The 21,265-nt window shown below is 37.4% G+C and overlaps 1 protein-coding gene across 1 annotated transcript in view; it reads right to left on the bottom strand.

Annotated features, from left to right (window-relative positions):
- Positions 1-21,052, bottom strand: part of sens-2 (senseless-2) — an 89,635-nt gene extending 68,583 nt beyond the window's left edge. The window contains exon 1 of the mRNA XM_034968961.2: positions 20,817-21,052. Coding sequence (XP_034824852.1) covers positions 20,817-20,952 — 136 coding nt within the window. The 5' untranslated portion in view covers positions 20,953-21,052. The remainder of the gene's footprint in view (positions 1-20,816) is intronic.
- Between the last annotated feature and the right edge of the window lie 213 nt (positions 21,053-21,265).

Raw genomic sequence — 21,265 nt, 5'->3', positions numbered from 1 at the left:
TCTATTTTTTTTTACATCGTAGGGATTGCATTTGATTCCAATCTGGATGGCAAGTAATGGTGCACTCTAATATGGGACGACATATTGACCTCCATTCTATGATTCACTATCTCAACCACTGAGTCACAGTCATCCACAATCTGTCACAGTGTATAAAAATGCAGCGCATCGCGGTTCGAACGGCGCCAACGCTGGTCAGGAATCAATGGCCGGCGTCCGGGCGCAGCGCTAATTTGTCGCTCGCTACGCCAATTGTACTGTGCTTCCTGTCGCGTGCTGTGGTCCAAGTAACTAACAATAAAAATTGTTTTATATGGGAAGAATGGCGAGGGTAATAGAAGCTGTGTCTGGGCTAGAGTAGGTCACACTGTCTAAAAATGTAGAGCATCGCGGTTCAAATGACGCCAACGTTGGTCAGGAATCAATGGCGCGTCCGGGCGCAGCGCTAATTTGTCGCTCGCTACGCCAATTGTACTGTGCTTCCTGTCGCGTGCTGTGGTCCAAGTAACTAACAATATAAATCATTTTATTTGGGATGAATAGCGATGGATATAGAAGCTGTGTTTGAGCTAGAGTAGATCACACTATCTAAAAATGTTGAGCATCGCGGTTCAAATGACGCCAACGTTGGTCAGGAATCAATGTCGCGTCCGGGCGCATAGCTTATTTGTCACTCGCTACGCCAATTGTACTGTGCCTCCTGTCGCGTGCTGTGGTCCAAGTAACTAACAATATAAATCATTTTATTTGGGACGGATAGCGATGGATATAGAAGCTGTGTTTGAGCTAGAGTAGATCACACTGTCTAAAAATGTAGAACATCGCGGTTCGAATGGTGCCAACGCTGGTCAAGAATCAATGGCTGGCGTCCGGGCGCAGCGCTAATTTGTCGCTCGCTACGTCAATTGTACTGCGCTTCCTGTCGCGTGCTGGATCCAAGTTACTAATAATATAATCGTTTTATATGGGAAGGATAGTGAGGTTTATCTATAAAGTAACGGAGAGCATTGGGGGCCGAACGGCGCCAGCATCGCTAATTTGTCACTAGCTACGCCAAATTGTACTGAGCTACATGTATGTTCCACACTTCAGTGATGAAACATAATATTATAATTATTATAGCATGGGTGTTAAACGTACATATACCTACCTAGTACAGAAATTCAAGTAGTATTTTATGCAGTTATTGCAAAAAATATTAGATTTTTTGTTTGCCTTGGTTATTGGGCGTGCGGGCTGGATAAGGAAAAAAATAATATCGCCCTCGCTTGTAGTTTGCACCAAGTTACAAACAGTCGCGTGCTTTCAAGGTCCAAATTTTAGGGCCAATTTTAATATTATCACACTGTTGGCGATATCAATGAATTTCCATAAAATTTTATTATTTTCAATACAATTGGCCAGATTATTTAAAATAATAGTTTTACCTGGTTTTACCATATTTTACAAATTGGATATGAATCAGGAAAAAAAACATTTGTATTTGTATTTTTTTATTTTTTTCGATTTAGACTTAGGTATACAAGCGCTTACGAAAGTCAGATAAACGTAGTACAATACAGTAATAAAATAATAGTGCAGAGGCAAACCTGCTTTAAAAATACTTGTTAAACGATTGTAAGTGGCACTTACAACAGTTTAAGTTGTATGAATATTGTGATTTACGACGTAAACAAAGGCACGTGACAAGCGGAATCAGAGCAAGTTGGAGAAAGGTTAATTAAAATTGCATCTATAAATAGCGTTACCAAGAACCAAGGAGAGCCAGATTAATCAACACTCCGCAAGTAACATTAGCCTACACCATCGATATATGATAACCAAGATAATAGGCATAAAATATGGCGTGCAAGTGAAGAGGCGTTAGTCCTGCAGTGAAATAGCCTGAGGATGGTTGCGACGAGGCAACGCGTGTATAAAATTTCCTGAAAATACCATAAGATTTTAATTATAATGCCCTAATGAAGATTACATTAAAAAACTATGTACGAAGTCCATGTGCTGCACATTGTACTCCATATTTGCGTTGTATGTTATTGCATTACAAAAGTTCCTGAAACCTGAAACTTTGACATTTCTATGAAACTATAAAATGTGTATCTTTGTCTTTATATCAACGGTGTACAGTCAAAAACAATAAAGTGACGAATGAAGATCTATCAGACGGCGCCTGAACAGTGGCGCCCTCTCGAATAACAACCGCCACTCCCCGATCGCGAGCATTCAATTACGATCGGCTTTATTGCAATTGTTATCGCGTAAACTGCAATTTTTTACATTCGCTTCCGACGGCTGAAGTGTGTAATAAATTGATGATGATCACGTGTAATGCGTGGACTTGATGAGATGATTGTTTTATTCGATAGGTAGGTAACTAGGTACCTAGTACTTAAGTTAATGCGCTGTTTTATGAACTTGGGTAACCTACTTACCGCAAATTATTTTTTTCGTTACAGATTGTTATCTCGTAAATCGTTACAAATTGTTCGAGGCGAAGCTTCACTACCCATATTATAAATGCGAAAGTGTTTGTTTGTTGGTTTATTGGTTTGTTGTTGTTACATCATCGATATATGATAACCAAGATAATAGGCATAAAATATGGCGTGCAAGTGAAGAGGCGTTAGTCCTGCAATGAAATAGCCTGAGGATGGTTGCGACGAGGCAACGCGTGTTTGTTGTTGTTGGTTTGTCCTTCAATCACGTCGCAACGAAGCAATGGATCGACGTGATTTTTTGCATGGGTATAGAGATAAAGACCTGCAGAATGACATAGGCTACTTTTTATCTCGGAAATCAAAGAGTTCCCACGGGATTTTTAAAAAACCTAATTACAGGCGGATGATGTTGCGGGCATCAGCTAGTTACTTAGCTAGTAGAATCTTATACATAACAACTGAGATGCATTTGAATAAACTCGCATTTCAAATGACAATAGAGTTGTTCAGTCACTGAATACCTTTCTGCGATGTCAGTCAAACACTGATAAAGGTAATGCCACCAGCGTTCTTATCAATATCAAAGCGCACCGAACATCAATTATTGCTAGTTGAAAGACAATCGACTCCTTATACCCATCAATGGGAACGGACTCATTCATTGAAATGTTAGGGTCCATCCACACTAATGACGCAGTGTATGACAAAAAAATCATCCTCGTCGTCAATCAATAGATGTCCACGGCTGGACATAGGTCTAAGTATTGTAGCGACTTCCGCGCGCCACGGTCTTGCACCGCCTGAGTCCAGCGGCTCCCTGCGACTCTTCTAATGTCATTTGTCCACCTAGTGGAAAGTTTGCTAACATTGTGCTTTTCGTGCGAGGTTGCCATTCTAACACCTTTGTAATCCAAAGCCTAGGGGTTTTCGAACTATGTACCCCGCATTATCTTGTTGAGCTATGTCGGTTACTCGGATCGGTCGGTCGGATCACGTAGAGAAACTCCAAAGTATAGATCTCTCCATCGTGCAGTGACCTAAAGGTGGACTTTCGAGTCGAGCGACTGTCGCATCAGTGGCGTTCCGGCAGTGACGCCGCGATAAAGCGTCAGACTATAATGTTCTACGCAAATGTAGGGAACGTCGGACGTCCCCAACGTCATCCTAAGCCGTGGTCCGAGCTTCACACGAGGCGCCCTTAGGAGGACGTTGCCCCCCAACCTCTCAAATTATTTCTTCGAGCCCTAGGGCTCACCTCCAGGTGGAGCTTCGCGCTCGCCACCCCCTCCGGTGACGCTGTAGTGGCCAGTAGGCACTACGGCCTACGCACATACCTGGCGCAGCGTCACTGATGCCTGAGTGACGGTGGCGTCACTGACGCTTTAATTATTGGCCTGCATAAAAAATATCGTATTATTGCATCACCAATGTGAATTGAACCTTGTAAACCACTGGACAGTCCGCAACATGGACAAAACAATGCAAAGCAATTTGAAACGTATTGCGTGATGAGAAAAGACAAAGATCGATTGTAATGTTGATAGATTTGGCATCTAATATAGGGGGTGTATAAAACCTTTCGATTGGAATAGCTAAATGAATAGAGAGGAATGTTTTAAACAGTTTCATAGCTATACAATATGACGCGTCAAAAACATGATAATAACTGTTTTTTGTAATATTGATGGACATGATATTATAAATTACAAAGTGGGTGCATAGGATATTGTCATTTTACATTTTTAACAATTGAAGTAAGAATATCGTATTTTTGTAAAGAGCATAACAAATAAAAAAAAATTTTTTAGGTTTACCAAACGTTATCTGCATAGCATTAATTTATTTAAAAACGCTAATCTCAAAACAATATCTACCTACCATAGGTACTAGCAGTAGCGTGCAGGTCATAGAGGCATAAATGCACTGCTTACCCCAGTTGTAAGCTCAATGTATATTTTTCATTATGACCTGCCAGTAAACAGGTTCCTACCTAACTAATGCCTACCCTGGCTTCAAACCCTGCGCACGCCACTGGGTACTAGGTACTACAATTTAAATGACAGAGAAAATTCCTATAGGTAGATTACATAAATTGTAATTATTGAGAGGTCAAGGGATACAACAGCTTTTTTGTTTATCAAAGTCATATATCCGATACCGGAAGAAGAAGTTTATTTCACCTAAGTACAAAAATTATTCTGAAATAATTGGCAACTATAAATTTTAAATATTACAAAGAGAGTCGAGAAAAAAATAGCTAACCGTCTCTAGAGATTTAGTTTCGTAATCCGGGTGTTTGATTTCAGCTCGCCTGGGTGGGCATCGCACAGGAGCGTATTATAATTGCCCACAACGACCCACTCATGACAATCTAGAGAATTGAAACGGAAGCACGAACAGATCGCTCCACTGATGAATTGCATATAAATAAAAATATATAATTATTCCCAACAATATTTAAATCACTAATTCATTTTCTAAGCAAAAAAACTTAGGCTTATAGTCAGAGAATATTACTTTCTGATTTTCTTTTCCAAAGCGAAAAGGCAGAACTTTTGTCCAAAGCCAAGGAGAGCGAAAAGAAAGAACTTTTCCTTTCGTTGTAGATTCTTCACTCTGTACCTGTAAAGGAAAGTTCTCAAGTAACAGAGTTAGCTCTTAATCACATTTTATAATCACTTATGGACTAAGAGTCAGCACATGCTAGACCTTCGATATTTTATTAAAGCTGAAAGTTTATCCGTGTTTTGTTCCCAACACAGGGAGGAAAGATCCCAAGCCACCATGATATAAACTTTATAGTCGCTGATCATTCCTCCCTGTGTTGGGACCAATACGCAGATAAACCTCCACCTCCATCATCATACCAGCTGCATATTGCATCATTACTGACCGAGGTAAATAAGCCAAGAGCTGGCAGCTACTTACCTTGGACAAAGAATTAGTTTGGCATGGGTACAATGCCTCGCTGCGGTCTCGATGAGGTTTTAGATTTAATTTAATTTATTTTAGTTTTAATTTAATTTAGATTTAAATTTATTTTGTAAAATTCATTGTTAATTATTAAAATTCAAATTTAAATATTTGTAATATTTTGCATTATATACGAATTTTATCAACCAATTTGTAATTAACAGGAATAATTTCCTCAAAATATTATTACTTACTTTACTTACCTAACTACATCTTTTTGCACTTCCTGTGTATAATTGGCATATATTTGATTTTCCTCCACGATCCAATTTTTTTTTACAATCAAGTAAATTGTGTAAAAATGTCACGTGAAGGATTATTATTTCATATAGTCACCATCAATTTTAATTTTAGTTTTTAATATTTAGTTTTTGGCAATAATTAAGTTATGACATATCCTATGTAAATTGGTATTGGATTGTGTTTAGGTAGTATAACAATAACGCTTAGTTTTTGCTAGCGTTCTGGACTCTGGTTACATCCTATACGACATAATATAGGTAGGTACCTACTACCTACATGTTCGTATCTTTGAGGTGAAATCTAACTCTTACAGTGGGGCTAATTCTGAGCACAACCTAATTTTAGAGTATTCGCATGCTCTTTTTACTAATGTAATATGAAAAGGACAGACACAGTTTGACAGTTTCAAGAGAGACTAGAGAATCGGGGCCAATGAGAGTGTCGCTAACGTCAGAAATTAAGAATTCACAAAACAGTTCTGATTTTTACCGTTATAATAAGATAGCTAAATCTTAGGTATCATTGGAAAATGCCAAGATATATAGATATGATAGATATGGAATATAGATTACCATAGCTCAAGCTTTTTTTAATCGAAAGTCTGTTATTTTTCTCGGAGTTATGTTAATAGAGTCGTTACTAATCGTCAATGTCGGTATGTCCTCATTATCTTGGTGACGCGCAGTCTACTAGGTACTCTTATCTCGACCAAACACAGGCTCTTTATATCAACACAACAACACTTTTTATTAATTGTACCGAGAGGGGTCGTTGAGGTCGCGCCTTCCTGAGTTCAGAATATCGAGTATTTTTATTAAACAAAGTTGCTTTAATTAAAACTGCAGCTTTATACCTAATCTGTTCTGTGAACACAATCGCGCTAATAGAGGAAGTTGTTGATTGCTTCTCTTAATTAGTTATTTGCTATTATATACCTAATTATATACTTAATCTTCGCTGGCAACATAAGCTCCGGTCCCATAGAATTATCATTATAATATAACAAGGACTTATGACCTAATATTATAATAATTAATTAATATTATTGAAGCGAGAACTTCTTTAGGCGCATTGGGCGCTTTTGGTATGGGAAAAAACATCAAGGTCGCGTCACCGACACGCTAATGTTAAGTAATAATGCTTAGAATGTCGATAGATGTAAAAACTAAACTATTGTTAATGGTTTTATTTTTAATTTACAAATTATGTTTAATTAATGACACTGATATTAATTTGAAATCCAAAAAACACTTTTATTTCATAGATTTTAAGATTTCTCTTCTGACGGCAGCGCCCAATGAAGGATACTTTTATGTACCTAGTAATAAGTATATTTAACTAGCTTATGCCGGCGATTTCGTCCGCGTGGACTACACAAATTTCAAAACCCTATTGTAAAATAGGGCTGAAATATGGCATGCAGATAGCTATTATGAGGCTGAAATATGGCATGCAGATAGCTATTATGACGTATTTTTGAAAATTCAACCTCTAAGACGGTAAAATAGAAGTTTGAAATGTGTGTAGTCCACGCGGACGAAGTCGCGAGCATAAGCTAGTTTTTCCATACTTTGGAAATAAATTGGAATAAAGTGTTTGGCAATCCAGATTTTGTCAAAAGCAGCCGAAAAGTAGTTAGCAAGTCACTCGCTTGACAAAATCCTTCCGTCTAGCCCACGTCTAATCAAGCGGCCGAGGTTCCCACGGCACGGCTCCTACGCATGCTTACTCACAATGTTTGTCATGTGCTCTAATTGATCTAAGATCTAGTTGTGAATTAAATCGTGGCTCATCAGTGGCTTTGTGCTTGTGTGAATATTGTTTTTTGGTGACTCATTTAGTTTTTTTTTTGGGTCAAGATGGTTTTATTTGTTGCAATGAATGGAGATTTACTTGACGAGATTTTTTGATCATCGTAAAGTATTGCTCTATACAGTATTATAGGTAGGTACATAATCTACAGCTAAAATAAATAATGAAATAGATAAATATTTTTTCCAATTATTTTATCTTAAATTTAATATTATTTTTATTTTATTTTACGTTAATTAAATAAAAATACATATCATGAAAACACTTTTTAATTTTGAATGAATTAAACTGAAACAGTTTTTACAAGTTAAGTATAAAATATACTCAAATTGAAAATAAAATTATGTATTTCGAGTTCAAAAAAAGCTAACAAAGCACTCCAAAGCACGAAACTTAAAAGTTTGAAACTGAGCATTGCGTTTGAAACGATTGCACAAAATTACGGTGAAAACGATGCGGTGAGAGACTCCTGCGTTTCGCCAACCAAGCAAGAGAGAAAACCTTCAAAAAAGTTTTAGAAACAATTAAATTGTGCCCGAAGCTGATTGTCGTGCGAACAACGGAGCGGGTTAAGAGGTGTTAATTGCGCGTGATTGAATGTTTTCTCAGGGCAGAATTTCAATTGGACGTAATTGTTTGCCTGCCCGTTTTTTTGCTGTGGAAAACGTATAGTCGTCTCTTTCTTTCCTTATGATCTAAAGTCTTACCTTACGGAGACCCGTCTTCTACGTTGAAAAACAGTGGTGGTATATATTGACGCTATCCAATCCTATATTTTTGATCCTACTAGGGCACTACCCGATCTATAGTTAAGTTGAGCAGGTAGGTATCTCAATCTAAATTAATAGTAGTATTAATAAATAATTAGTAATATTATTTGTAAAATGCCATGAATAATATATTTCATTGTAACAAATTTCGAAAGTGTTTGTTTGTTGATTTTGTCCCTCAATCAAGTTGAAACGGAGCAACAGATCGACGTAATTTGTTGTATGGACATAGTTAAAAGACCTAAAAAATTATCAATTGATTTCTAAAAAAATAGTTTTAGTTTACAAAAAACTATTTTAAGTTCAAGATTTATCTAGTAACGATAGTAATTAGTTCATTTGAGCTAGATACAGCCCTCGGCCGAAAGTAATGTGTCTTTAGAAGGAGATAGCAGACTTGTAGAGCGTTGTCCCTGTCATTGAGACCGACAAAACGTCTTATAGCTGTGAGTGTCGGAGACAACGCTCTACAAAGCCGAAATGTTATTCTAAAGACCTATGTACATTACTTTCTGCCGCGTACCTACTGTATTTATGTTGTAAAAGAGATAAAAACCTACCTAAATTCAAAATGGGTTATGTTGACTGACACATTCAACAATTGACATTGAAGCAGCAGATTCTTAATAGCCCAATTTATTTCTTACATACATTTGAACTACGGACTTGCATCGCGTTCGTCGAGGTTTTCAGTGATTCATTCTTATGCATCAACGTAGGCGGTCTAATGCCATAGCTCATGTTTTCTCGGTCAGAGCTTCATATTACATGCTATAATAATTTGTCAGTAGTTAGCTACATGCACAAGAGGACAAACGGACTCACAGATCAATGCAAGCTACTCGGTCTGGAATCTTGAAATTTTGCACGCAAATTTCCTAGATATTCTACTTATACATGACTTTCAAAAATCTACAAAGCTGTGGCTGATATGACCTTTTGATCTTTAACATCGTCATCTTGTAATATAATAGCGTAAAAAAATTACTAATAAAGACATAACAAGGCAGTAAAATCTAACTCCTTACTTATTTAGTAATTGCGAGCTTTGATTTACAACTCACAGATCAGTATTAGGACGAAATAAAACTAAACTTTTACGTAAATTGTTACACCTGTCGACGACCTCCCTGGCGCAGTAGTGAGCGCTGTGGTCTTATTAGTGGGAGGTCCCGGATTCGATTCCTGGCAGGGGTTTGGAATTTTATAATTTCTAAATTTCTGGTCTGGTCTAGTGGGAGGCTTCGGCCGTGGCTAGTTACCACCCTACCGGCAAAGCCGTGCCGCCAAGCGATTTAGCGTTCCGGTACGATTCCGTGTAGAAACCAAAGGGGTATGGGTTTAATAAAAACTGCCATACCCCTTCCCGGTTAGCCCGCTATCATCTTAGAGTGCATCATCACTTACCATCAGGTGAGATTGCAGTCAAGGGCTAACTTGTATCTGAATAAAAAAAATAAGAAAAACCTGTACTAAAGATTTAATATCCACAATAGAATGGCATCTTTTCTCAAACCAATCGTAATTTAAAAAAAACTTAGGTATCTTACTTTGAAAATTGAAACTACTAATTATTTGTTCATGGACACATTTTAATATTTTTTGTGTTGTAACTACAAATTCACTGTTTTTGGATGTAATGTAAATCCTAACGATATCTCATAGCCCTATAGCCAAATAAGAAGAAGAACGATATCTCATACATCCAAATCTGTTCAGGCGTTTCGAAGTTATGGTGGTATTAAGAAACTCACATGAACCCTGAAAATATTACGTACACTTCTTTTCTTGGGCAGTCGCGTAAAAATGGCACCTTTGTATTTTTGAAGCAAGTAGACTAGGTACGTCGTCGTCTCAATGAACAGTAAAAATATTTAAGTATGTGAAATATTGATAGCGCCATGGCGTGATGACTTTGACCTCAATATGCGCAGGCGTCGTCTCACGGGATTTGGTTTCAGAAATGATTTTATTATACGACCACTTGCGCTGCTGACCTTAGCAATGGGCTGTGGGATATAGTTAGACCTATTTCACTATGGGAAAAATATACATAACAATGCTTAGCTTAACTAGCTCAAAAATGCAGTTTGTTTTTTATAAATTTGGAACCTGGAATTAAATTTCCTCCGAAGAAAATAGGTCAATACAATAGTACAGAACGCGGCAGAAAATAATGTAAATCGTCCTTTGGAATGAGATTTCGGCATCGTAGAGCGTTGTTTCTGTCACTTATACCTATGTGACGTTTTGTCGGTCTCAACGTCAGACACAATGCTTTAAAAATCCTTTGTAAAGGTCGATCTACATTACTTTCTGCCGCGTACTGTAGTTTTCTGTCCTGTTTTTCGTTTTCATTTATATTTAGTTCCAGGAAAGCCTTACTGTTTTAAGGTCTGCCTCAACTCCTTCAAGATGTTCGTTAGTCTTCTTTAAGTGAAAAAAAAAAATTACTGAAAAAGTGAAAAAGTTTTGCCGATTGAAAACCCTACTTTTTAATAAAAAAAAAAGCTTTTAAACGTACTTATCAAAAGAGTTTTTGTTATTTCTCTTATTTTATTTAATAACTAAAGTGACAGACATGTTGTAAAGACAAATGCTGCAACTAAACATACAATGCAAGTACAAAATCATCGAAACGGTGGCGTTTCAATCAATCCCATCGGCAGTTATGATTCACGACGCAACGCAGCGGTCCGAGTCATTGGTCAGAGAGTCGCCGACTTTTGAAGTGCGCCGCTCATTTCACAACCTAATTCGCCGACAGGAAGATTCTAATAGGGTTAAGATTTACTGCTGGTTGGGTCATAGACAATGTTCGTTTGTTTTTTTTTTTGGGTGTGGAATGTTAATTTTAGTACTAAGTATTTGATTGGGAAGGTCGTTCTAATTTTAGGGGTTATTTGACATAGGTACCTACTTATATAATTTGTTAGTTATTGTGTCAATGTTATTTCGCCGATTGGAATATAGGGTTAAGATTTAGTCTGATTAGGTGACAGATATATTTTAGTGTTGTTTGTTTTTTTAATGTTGATTTTAGTACGTAGGTAGGTACTTTTATTGTTGCATACAGTAAACCAATCTCGTTGTGTCTTTAAATGAGCCATTAATAATTGAATTGAAAGTAGGTAAGTAATATGTGCAATGTGCATCTTGCAATGCAAAATAAAATGCAAATAAAAAATTGTGACAAAACGAAGTTCTGAATTAAAACCAGTGTTACAAAATGTGCGAATTGAACCTTCGTCAGTTCTAAAAATCCTTGCAGTCAACCAATCTCGTTGAGCCTTCAAAGGAGTCATTAATAATGAATTCGGGCAGTAAATCGGCTTTTATACGGCGAAGGGATTTGCCTCGCCACGTGTGTGCCATTACCCTAATGGGCAGTCTTCTCATCGTCGTGTAATCAGACCGAACGAGAGCAGCGACAGAGTGAACTAGAGTAAGGGAACTCTCGGTTTGATCCTTAATCGACGATATGTCAAATAGGTGTTAGGCTATGATGACGTAAAAATATAGACAAATAGGGCTACATTATATGGCTACCTGCATCAAATGTACTGTACATGTCAAATACGCCCTTGGTGGTGGACGAAAGCCCAAACACTGCTTATTCCAAGCTTATTCGAAAAGGAGTCTGGCAACAACGGGTTGAATCGTCATCAAATGATGACGTTTTATTATTAAATAAGCTTAAGGATAAGTTTTAATTTGGATTTAGTTTATTTTATAGTTTGGTTTATTTTAGTTTTGTTTTATTTTATGCATTTTAATTACTTTGATGTGTATCCTTGCGGTACGCAATACCTATCAATAAAAAATCTAGTCACTATTTTCGTCAATAAAAACTTAAAACTTTTTTTGTAGTAACAACAGTGAAAGAGTTATAAAAGAGTAAGTAAGTACCTACCTAGTTAACATATTTTTTAAATTGATTGAATTCAATTTATTTATAAACTTTGAAGCTTGTGCTTTAATTGAAATCTGTTCAAAAAGAAAACTTTTGTGAAACGAGCTTTCAACATAAACATAGTTTTTCCAGCAACTCTTTATGAAATTTATTTATGTTTACAATAGTATAATAAATAATTTTATACGGTAGGTAAGTATAGATTTTGTAATATGAGGAGATAAATAGAAATTTAATTTCACACGTCAATTATTTCTCAGTATAGAAAAAGAAATTTGTAGTTAGTGTAATAATTATATTATAGGTTCAAGATGGTATTCATAAAATAAAGTCAGTTGTGGGTCAACAGTCAACTAGCCTCGTTTCGTTACAAATATCAAAATTTATAAAAAGACTATAAGATAAGAATAATTTAACATCATGATTTTGATATAAAAATAATGTTACGCTTCGGTGTGATTGACAGCCGCGAGTTTTAATTTTTATTGCGCATTAAGATTTAATGCGTGGACGCTGAGTGTGAGAAGCGGATGTAGGATGTTGCCAAGGACATGCCATTTTATTGTTGTTTTGTGACAACATGTGCGCTGTACTGCGAGCGAACATTGCGGTTTTTTTGTTCGGTGTAATAGACGATCGTTGAGACATGACATTACGGGAATTAATAACTCAACTTGAATTTAAATAAAAAAGGAAATAATTTACATAACGTAGTTAAGCAGGTATATAAAAATCTTGTAAATGAATTTTTAAGAGTAGGTAGGTGTAGTATAATACCCTGCGTTCTTATTTAGTAAATGGCAAATAACAATAATCAAATTAGGTACAAAAAACTATTAATATTCTGTATATTTCTAAAATACCTAAATGTAAGAAAAAATACTAGGTATTTTTAGTAATTTTTAAAATGAACATTATATTGTACCTACTTTTACCACATTATGTTATCATTTAGAATTTTTTATTTATAACCCAAATCCCTCAGATAAATTATTTCAAACGCTTTATATATTTTACCGTATTTTTGGCATTTTATCCATCAAAAAAAGAATGAGCCCCTGATTTTATTATTGACTAGCTTATGCTCGCGACTTCGTCCGCGTGGACTACAAAATTTCAAATCCCTATTTCACCCCCTTAGGAGTTGAATTTTCAAAAATCCTTCCTTAGCGGATGCCTACGTCGTAATAGCTAAGTATCTGCATGCCAAATTTCAGCCCGATCCGTCCAGTAGTTTGAGCTGTGCGTTGATAGATCAGTCAGTCAGTCAGTCAGTCAGTCAGTCAGTCAGTCAGTCAGTCACCTTTTCCTTTTATATATATATAGATGAAGATAGCTTTTACTATTAATTATTATTATTGTTCTGTGATGGCAATAAAATCGTTCGGTCGTGCTGGTGAAAGTTTAAAATTATATTATAGTATTTAAATCTTAGATTTCACCCCTGATATATCTACTAATGATAGAAATGGTAAAATCTGAATAAGTAATGAGTAATGACTAAAATAAGTTTGTGATTCGGCTTTCACCCGTACCTATAGGTACATAACCTCCGTAATATAAAAAAGAGTGACTGACATAAAGCTGAAACAGCTGGGTTAGAAACTTCTTCTAAAAGATTTTTGTTAACGTTCCAGAAAAGATTTTCAAAAATTCCACACGAACGAAACCGGGGCGGGTCAGCTAGTAATAAAATGTAAAGCTAGTCAGGTCAAAAGTCATCGAAAAATTCAGCGAGTTCACAATACAAAGCTGATTCGGGTTCGATTTCACCACAGCAGCGCGTCAGAAATAAATCGGTTAGGCCAATAGAGCGGCGCGTGTCGCCCGGTAATTCATTTAGGGGCGCCTAGTGCCAGTGCCAAATTGGATTTCCATCCGTGATGATGGATGGACATGCGCCAAATCAGTGGTCGGGAGAAATGAGGAAAGTTGTAATTCGCTTTTAATTCATCATCATGATCAAGCCATCGCCGGCTCACTACAGAGCACGGGTCTCCTCTCAGAGTGAGAAGGGGTTTTGGCCATAGTCTACCACGCTCGCCATGTGCGGATTGGTAGACTTCACACACCTTTGCGAACATTATGGAGAACTCTCAGGCATGCAGGTTTCCTCACGATGTTTTCCTTCACCGTTAAAGCAAGTGATATTTAATTACTTAAAACGCACATAACTCCGAAAAGTTAGAGGTGCGTGCCCGGGATCGAACCCCCAACCACCGATTACCACTAGGCTATCACAGCGTGTTTGCTTTTAATTACAAATAGGTCATAAACTTATTAATGTTATTGAAGCGAAGCTTCTTAAGGACGTTTGGGATGACAAAAGTAAAGCGAACTAACCAACGTGGCGATGAAACGCACCTCTTTGGCTGGAAACTTCGCTTCTGACGGATGCATATACAGTGGATTATGTCTTATTAGTAAACCTTCTTAAAATCTTGTTTTAATGGAGAAGGAGAACATCTGAAGTAGGTAAACCTGTATGCCTGATATTTCTCCATAATGTTCTCAAAAATGTGTGAAGTCCGCCGATTCCACACTTGGCCAGTGCAGCGTGGTAGACTATGGCCTAATCCTTCTCATTGATGATTAATAAACTTTTGATGTCGTCTGTCCACCCAATGGGAGGTTTCCCCCATTCACCTATTCTAGCACCTTGGGATCCCAACGCTTGACGGTTCTTCGCACTATGTGCCCCGCCCATTGCCCTTTCAGTTTTGCAACTCGTTGGGCTATGTCGGTTACTCTGGTTCTTCTATGGATCTCCTCATTTCTGACTTGATCACGTACAGAAACTCCGATCAATAGATCTCTCCATCGCCTGGTGAGTGACTCTGAGGCGCTGTCCTATTGTCATCGCTCGTGCGATGATGCGTGTGTCCGATGAAAATGATCGCGCGTCCCGTGCGTTCAAACAAACTGTGTTCTACTGAATGTCCTATTGAAGATCGCGCGATCATGCGATGCGTTCATATTGTATTTAATCGCACGATGAAATCGCATCTCAACATCGCGCGAGCGATGACAATAGGACGGCGCCTGAGCTTTCGTATATGACGGCCATAATTAGCGTTTGGTATGTCTAATAAATAATTTGCAGCATTATTCAAATCCTAACGCTGATTTTGAAGTCTAGAGTCCGTTACCTAGTCGTTACCAGATTCGATAAATAAGGAAAACAAGGTTTCAAGATTGATATAGGGAAATATAACTTAATTAGGTAACTAAATCTGCTATTGCAAAAATAAACAATATTAATTATTAATATATTTTTACGCATAACAGTTTTTAATTTATCGTGAAAAATGTCAAAAAATACGACTGTAGTACGGAACCCTCATTGCGCGAGCCTGACTCGCACTTGGCCGGTTTTTTTAACCATCTTTCGCGGTCATGTAAAATTGTAGAGCCTAACTAAATTTTGCAAAATTTAGAAGCAATGTAAGCCACATAGGTACAAAAACTTTACAAAAATTCCAACAGGATATTTAAAAACCTAATCCTCGCAGGCGAAGTCGCAAGAAAAAGCTAGTGATAGAAATATGCAATCTCATTAAAAATCAATGTATCCAATAGAGTCGCGTAGAGAAATAATGGACGAATTCAATAACGCCCGGTGTTCGATCAGGCAAATCGGATTATGTCCGGGATCAGATGTCTGCCCGGGAAATTATTGCCCGGGCCGGATTACAGCTGTTTTCCCGGATAATATTAATTGCTCTATGTAATCTCGCCTTGAGATTTTGTTTTCTTATTGTTGAGTACCTACTTTTTATACTTACTCGTAGTAGGTACCTACCTGCCCAAACGAAATTTTTTTTTAGTAAAAATAAGCTACCAATTTTCTTATATATTTATTTTATCTTCTGGCATAGTATCTTTTTTTTTTTTTTTTTTTTCTTTTTAAATACAATAAAACTTAAAGCTAGCCTTATCTAATTACTATATAAATCATGACCGCGTGGAATGGTGCCAAGAATACTGGCTGCATTTCCGCGCTGGACAGCCAGGCTGATCCGCTGCGCAAAAAATGAGCCAGCCCTTCTGTCACCAGTTGAGGCTATTAATCGCGGTGAAATGTCTCGTAAAAAATTTTTAGCACTAAGACTCCATGGCCCCAGGGTCTCCACGGCAAACGGCACAAAAATGTAACTCTCTATAAGAGAGGCATACTTGCGCCGCTTGCCGTTTTCAGCTGTTTCTGCTGCGGCTCCCGGTCTTGATGCTGTCTTCCTGATATGACACGGGGCCAATGTGTCAACGCATAGTATCTACTATTATATCTTTTGTGCTTCTGGTATGAACGGAAAAGCAGATTTCAAAACCTAATACGACTATCGCAATTTTTGAAATTCTGTTTATTAGGTAAGTACCTTTATTGATTAACAAAATAAATGGGCTAAAATATTTTGTAATACTAATATTATAAACTCCAAAGTTTGTACGTGTGTACTGTGTGTATTAAAAGTATTATAAAAGTATTCCACGCGGACGAAGTCGCAGGCATCAGCTAGTACCTATATAATATGGGTTTAACCGAAACTGCCATACCCCTTCCAGGTTAACCCGCTGGCATCTTAGACTGGATCCTTAGGCTTACCACCAGGCAAGATCGCACTATATAATGAAGAAAAAAAAAGTGTTAAACTGTCGCAACGGTGCAACGGATGGACGTGATATTTTTTGCATGGGTATAGTTTTTTTTAAAAAAATTACCAACATAAAGAATGTTTAACAAATCCAATTTGGACGCAGCAAAAAACCACGAAGGTTTAAAAAGTGTGTCATTCCGTCTACTTCTTAATACATAATAATAGTGTTTCTATAAACCTAATAAAGATAAAGACCTGGAGAGTGACATAGGCTACTTTTTACCTCGGAAAATCAAAGAGTTCCTACGGGATTTTTAAAAAACCTAATTCCACGTGGGCGAAGTCGCGGGCATCAGCTAGTCATTAAAAAAAAAGAGGAACGTTAAAAGGCGCGTGTCAAATATCGCTAGGGGTTGTGGGATTAGTGTTATTTTGTAATTGCCTCCCCATTGTGAGCTTTTGTGCGCCGACCTCATTCTACATATTATGGGGAGACACTTAATTGAATAAAAAACCTGCACTCCAAGTAGGTACTTGTTGCAGTTTGTGACTACAACTTCTTTGCAAAGTGTATAGTGCATTCAATATTAACTGGCTTGTTTCCACTTGAGACCGTTATTAGCAATAACAATAGGATTAAGTCGTGGCGGGTGAATTCGAATTGTATCAACACTGGTTGATTTGCAACAGAATATATTATAAGGCTGAACAGGCTCCTTTAAAAATGAATGGGCTCTTTGAGTGTTTAGTTTATTATTAGTACTCCTATTGTCTACGTGGCATATCGAATGTAATCCTATTGCTGTTGCCAATGACGTTCTCAAGTGGAAACACGCCAGTTGATATTGAATGCACTATACCTAATACCTAAGTAGGTACAATTTTTACCCGACTACGGCAAAGCCAAAAGGAAGGGTTACAATTATAGCAAAGTATGTGGATGTAGTGTATGTATATAATATGTTCTACCGTAGCGCCTGAACTACTGAGCCGATATTGGTGAATGACGTGTCATTCGATTCGTCATGATGGCCCAAGTGAACATAAGCTACATTTTAAATGAACAAAATCAATAGGTATGGGGGCCATAACATCAAAAAAGTGGATTTTTATAAATAAATTCATACAGACGAAGTCATAGGTAAGTACTTAGTTACCATATTACTATTGTAACATGTAGGTATTGGATACATTTAACAATATTATGATACCGGATCACAATTGCAATTTTCATTCAAAAGATCCAATGAATAAAAAAGGCACAAAAATGAACTACCACATCGGGCGGGAAATGGGAAATTGGAAATTAATTTTAACTTGCACCGCGCATCGCTACCTCCTTTGTGCTAGACCTTTGACCAATCACAATTTGGGCAAGATCGCAATGGAGGCCAATTTGTTTCCTACTTTTATAGACTACATTTTGTAAGTAGCTATTATCTCTTCCTTTATATAATAGACGCGGAAGGATCTGGGAACCCACCACATTATTATCCCAAGAGAATTCCTGCCATTATGTGATTAATGGAAAGGAATTACGACCCTCAGCAATGAGGAATCACTACCCTTATTACAAATGCGAAAGTTGTTTATTGGTTTATCTATGTCATTGCTACTCAGTTCTTTACCTATGCCCATGCAAAAAATCACGTCGATCTGTTGGTCACTTGCGACGTGATTGAAAAACAAACCAATAAACCAACAAACATACTTACCTACACATTTTAGCATTTACTTATAATATGGCTAGTGCCTTTAAATTAAGAAAGTGTTAAAACGGTACCTACAGATTTATGTAGAGACGTAAATCTATCTTCTTTGATTTACCTAAGTATAAGCAAAGTCAAAGTACGCTTTTTAGATCTGAGCTACTTTGATCAGACTTGAACTTGACTTGAAAAACTTGATAAAATTGTGTTAAATTATATTAAGCGTAGCAGGTTCCATGTCTACGGTCTACGAGGCTCTACGGCAGCCGTTAAAAGCACGTGTGCACTAGTCCGATCGAAACCCGAGAAAATACGCGTTCAAATACCTACCTAACTAACCGCAGGTATACCTACCTACCCACTATAAAACAACCGTTTTTGGTCGGATTTGTATTCCTTACTTACTTCGTTTACCATCTATATATATAAAAGGAAAAGCTCACTGACTGACAGTCTGATATAGACTGACTTATTGGTCTATCAACGCACAGCTCAAACTACTGGCTGGATTGGGCTGAAATTTGGCATGCAGATAGCTATTATGACGTAGACATCCGCTAAGAAAGGGTTTTTTGAAATTCAACCTCGAAGGGGGTAAAATAGGGGTTTCAAATTTTTGTAGTCCACGCGGACGAGGTCGCGACCATAAGCTAGTTGAATACTAAATTTTCTCAATCCGTATTTTCTCGGATTAGTTTTAGTCAAGTGCATAAGCTTCCGCTAAAAGCCCTTTTGCTAAAAGGCGGTAATTGCTAAAAGTACTTACTAAGTTTTTAATTATCGGCAAAAATATTGGAATTAAAAAACTGATGTTTGTTATTAAAAATATAGCATACTTCTTTACTTTTTATAGATATGCTATTAAAGCAATGTTTTTAGCAATCTACGGCTTTTGTAATAAATTTATGAAAGGAAGGCCGTCATTTAATTTCTATCTTATCTTCAGACAGGTATCTACAGGTAGCTTAATTTTTTATTACTTAGATAGGTAATGTAGGTATCCTACGGTCTACCATGTATCTACATGTTTTTAGGTAGGTAGGTAATTACCTATAGATAGCTCTACGCTATACTTCAAGATGCGTTAGTAATTTATTAAACTTTAAAGGTGTCTAGCAGGGGGTTGCCACCATACTAAGTGTCTGGCAATGCATGACGTAATTAGACTTTATACTTTGACGTCGGATTTTTTACATCGTTAGGTATTACCTGTTATCTCCCAAAGCCACCATAATCCAAACAAACATCCAAACAAAAGTTCTTCCCAGTGTTGAGGACAAAACGCAGAGAAACTTTCAGCTTTTATAAAATAAGCAAGATCTGACACGTAATAGCTCTTAGGCCATAAGAAAAGAACAGACAGACAAACCTAATTTAATTTAGAGCTGTCAAAACTCAAACCTCGTGATTTTATGAGCTAGTCGGGAGCCTATTGTTTTTTGTAGAGTGAACTAAAATTTAGCCTTTCAGTAAATTTAATTTAAGTACCTACCTACCTAATATTAAAAAGAAAAAGATGCAGATACGTAGTTTAGTTTAGAGAAAAACATCAGGATCGACGCTGTACGGTTAAGTTCCTACAAATTCTTGTATAACACATTGGCAGCTCCTCTGGTGCTAAAAATGTTCACTTAACATCAGGTGCCTGCCTGCTCGTTTGCTTGCTATTTCTATTAAAAAATCGGCCAAGTGCGAAGCAGACTCGCGCACCAAGGGTTCCTTTTTTCTTTTTGAGGTACGGAACCCTAAAAAAAAATATTATTAGCCGGCAACACATTGGCGGTTCCTCTGGTGTTGCAAATGTTCATGGGCGGCGGTAATATCTAGGTACATTACATGGGACCCCCTTGCAACCCATAGAATAAGTAGGTGCCTAATATACTCAGATGCATCTTTTTCAACATTGGAAATGTCTCACATTCTACGCTTCATTTTTTACTGAAACCTTTTCATTAATTTACAGAGAAACATATCTAAGTACGTAAGTATATCTAAGTAATTTAATAGCTGATGGCCACGACTTCATTCGCGTGGATTTGGGGTTTTAAAAATCCCATGGGAACTCCTTGATTTTCCAGGGTAAAAGTCCCAAGTATGTCAATCCTCAATCTCCAGGTCTTTAACTATATCCATGGAAAAATCACGTCGATCTGTTTCAGGACTGTAGCAACGAACAAACCAACAAACAAACACATTTTTGCATTGTTGTGATGCCTGTTTTTTTGTAATTTTTTGAATAGACAAAAATAAATGTCATAACACAGTCACTTGATGTTAATGAAGATCTTAACTATGTAGGTAGGTAGATTCACTAGTCAACCGTTATCAAAGCTAAAACAACCCTTATCGCTAGCATAACTTACCTTTCGGCGTGACAACTCTGAAAGCGCTATTCGACACCGGCCTCGGCGAATTTTCCCGTAGACTTCTCGGCGATGTAGCACCACTACGAACCATAGAAAAGTCCAAAGGCATATGCGGCATTGCACTTACTTCCATTTTCGAAACGTCCTAAACATTACACGGATCGCCCTTACACCGCGTGCGACCGACGCGAGCCGCGGGTTAATATTAAGGCTAAAGGCAGTCACACACTCGGTTCGGCTTCCTGCGGCCTTCTATCCTCTAAAGCCGAATTCTCCAGGCCGAACGCTGTAATTTCAACCTTATCGCTTTTAATGGGCGTGGTGTAAAATTCCCCGCCCACTTCCCCCCGCCGCCATATGCCGCGTGACAATCACTTTGTATAGGTAACACAATAATATGATTCCTGATAGATTTTATTGTTCCGCCGATGCATATTCGCGAGCAA

This window comes from Maniola hyperantus, chromosome 1 (assembly GCF_902806685.2).
Source record: "Maniola hyperantus chromosome 1, iAphHyp1.2, whole genome shotgun sequence".
In the NCBI taxonomy this organism is placed as follows: Eukaryota; Metazoa; Arthropoda; class Insecta; order Lepidoptera; family Nymphalidae; genus Maniola; species Maniola hyperantus.
This window is presented reverse-complemented; position numbering and strand designations above follow the sequence as displayed.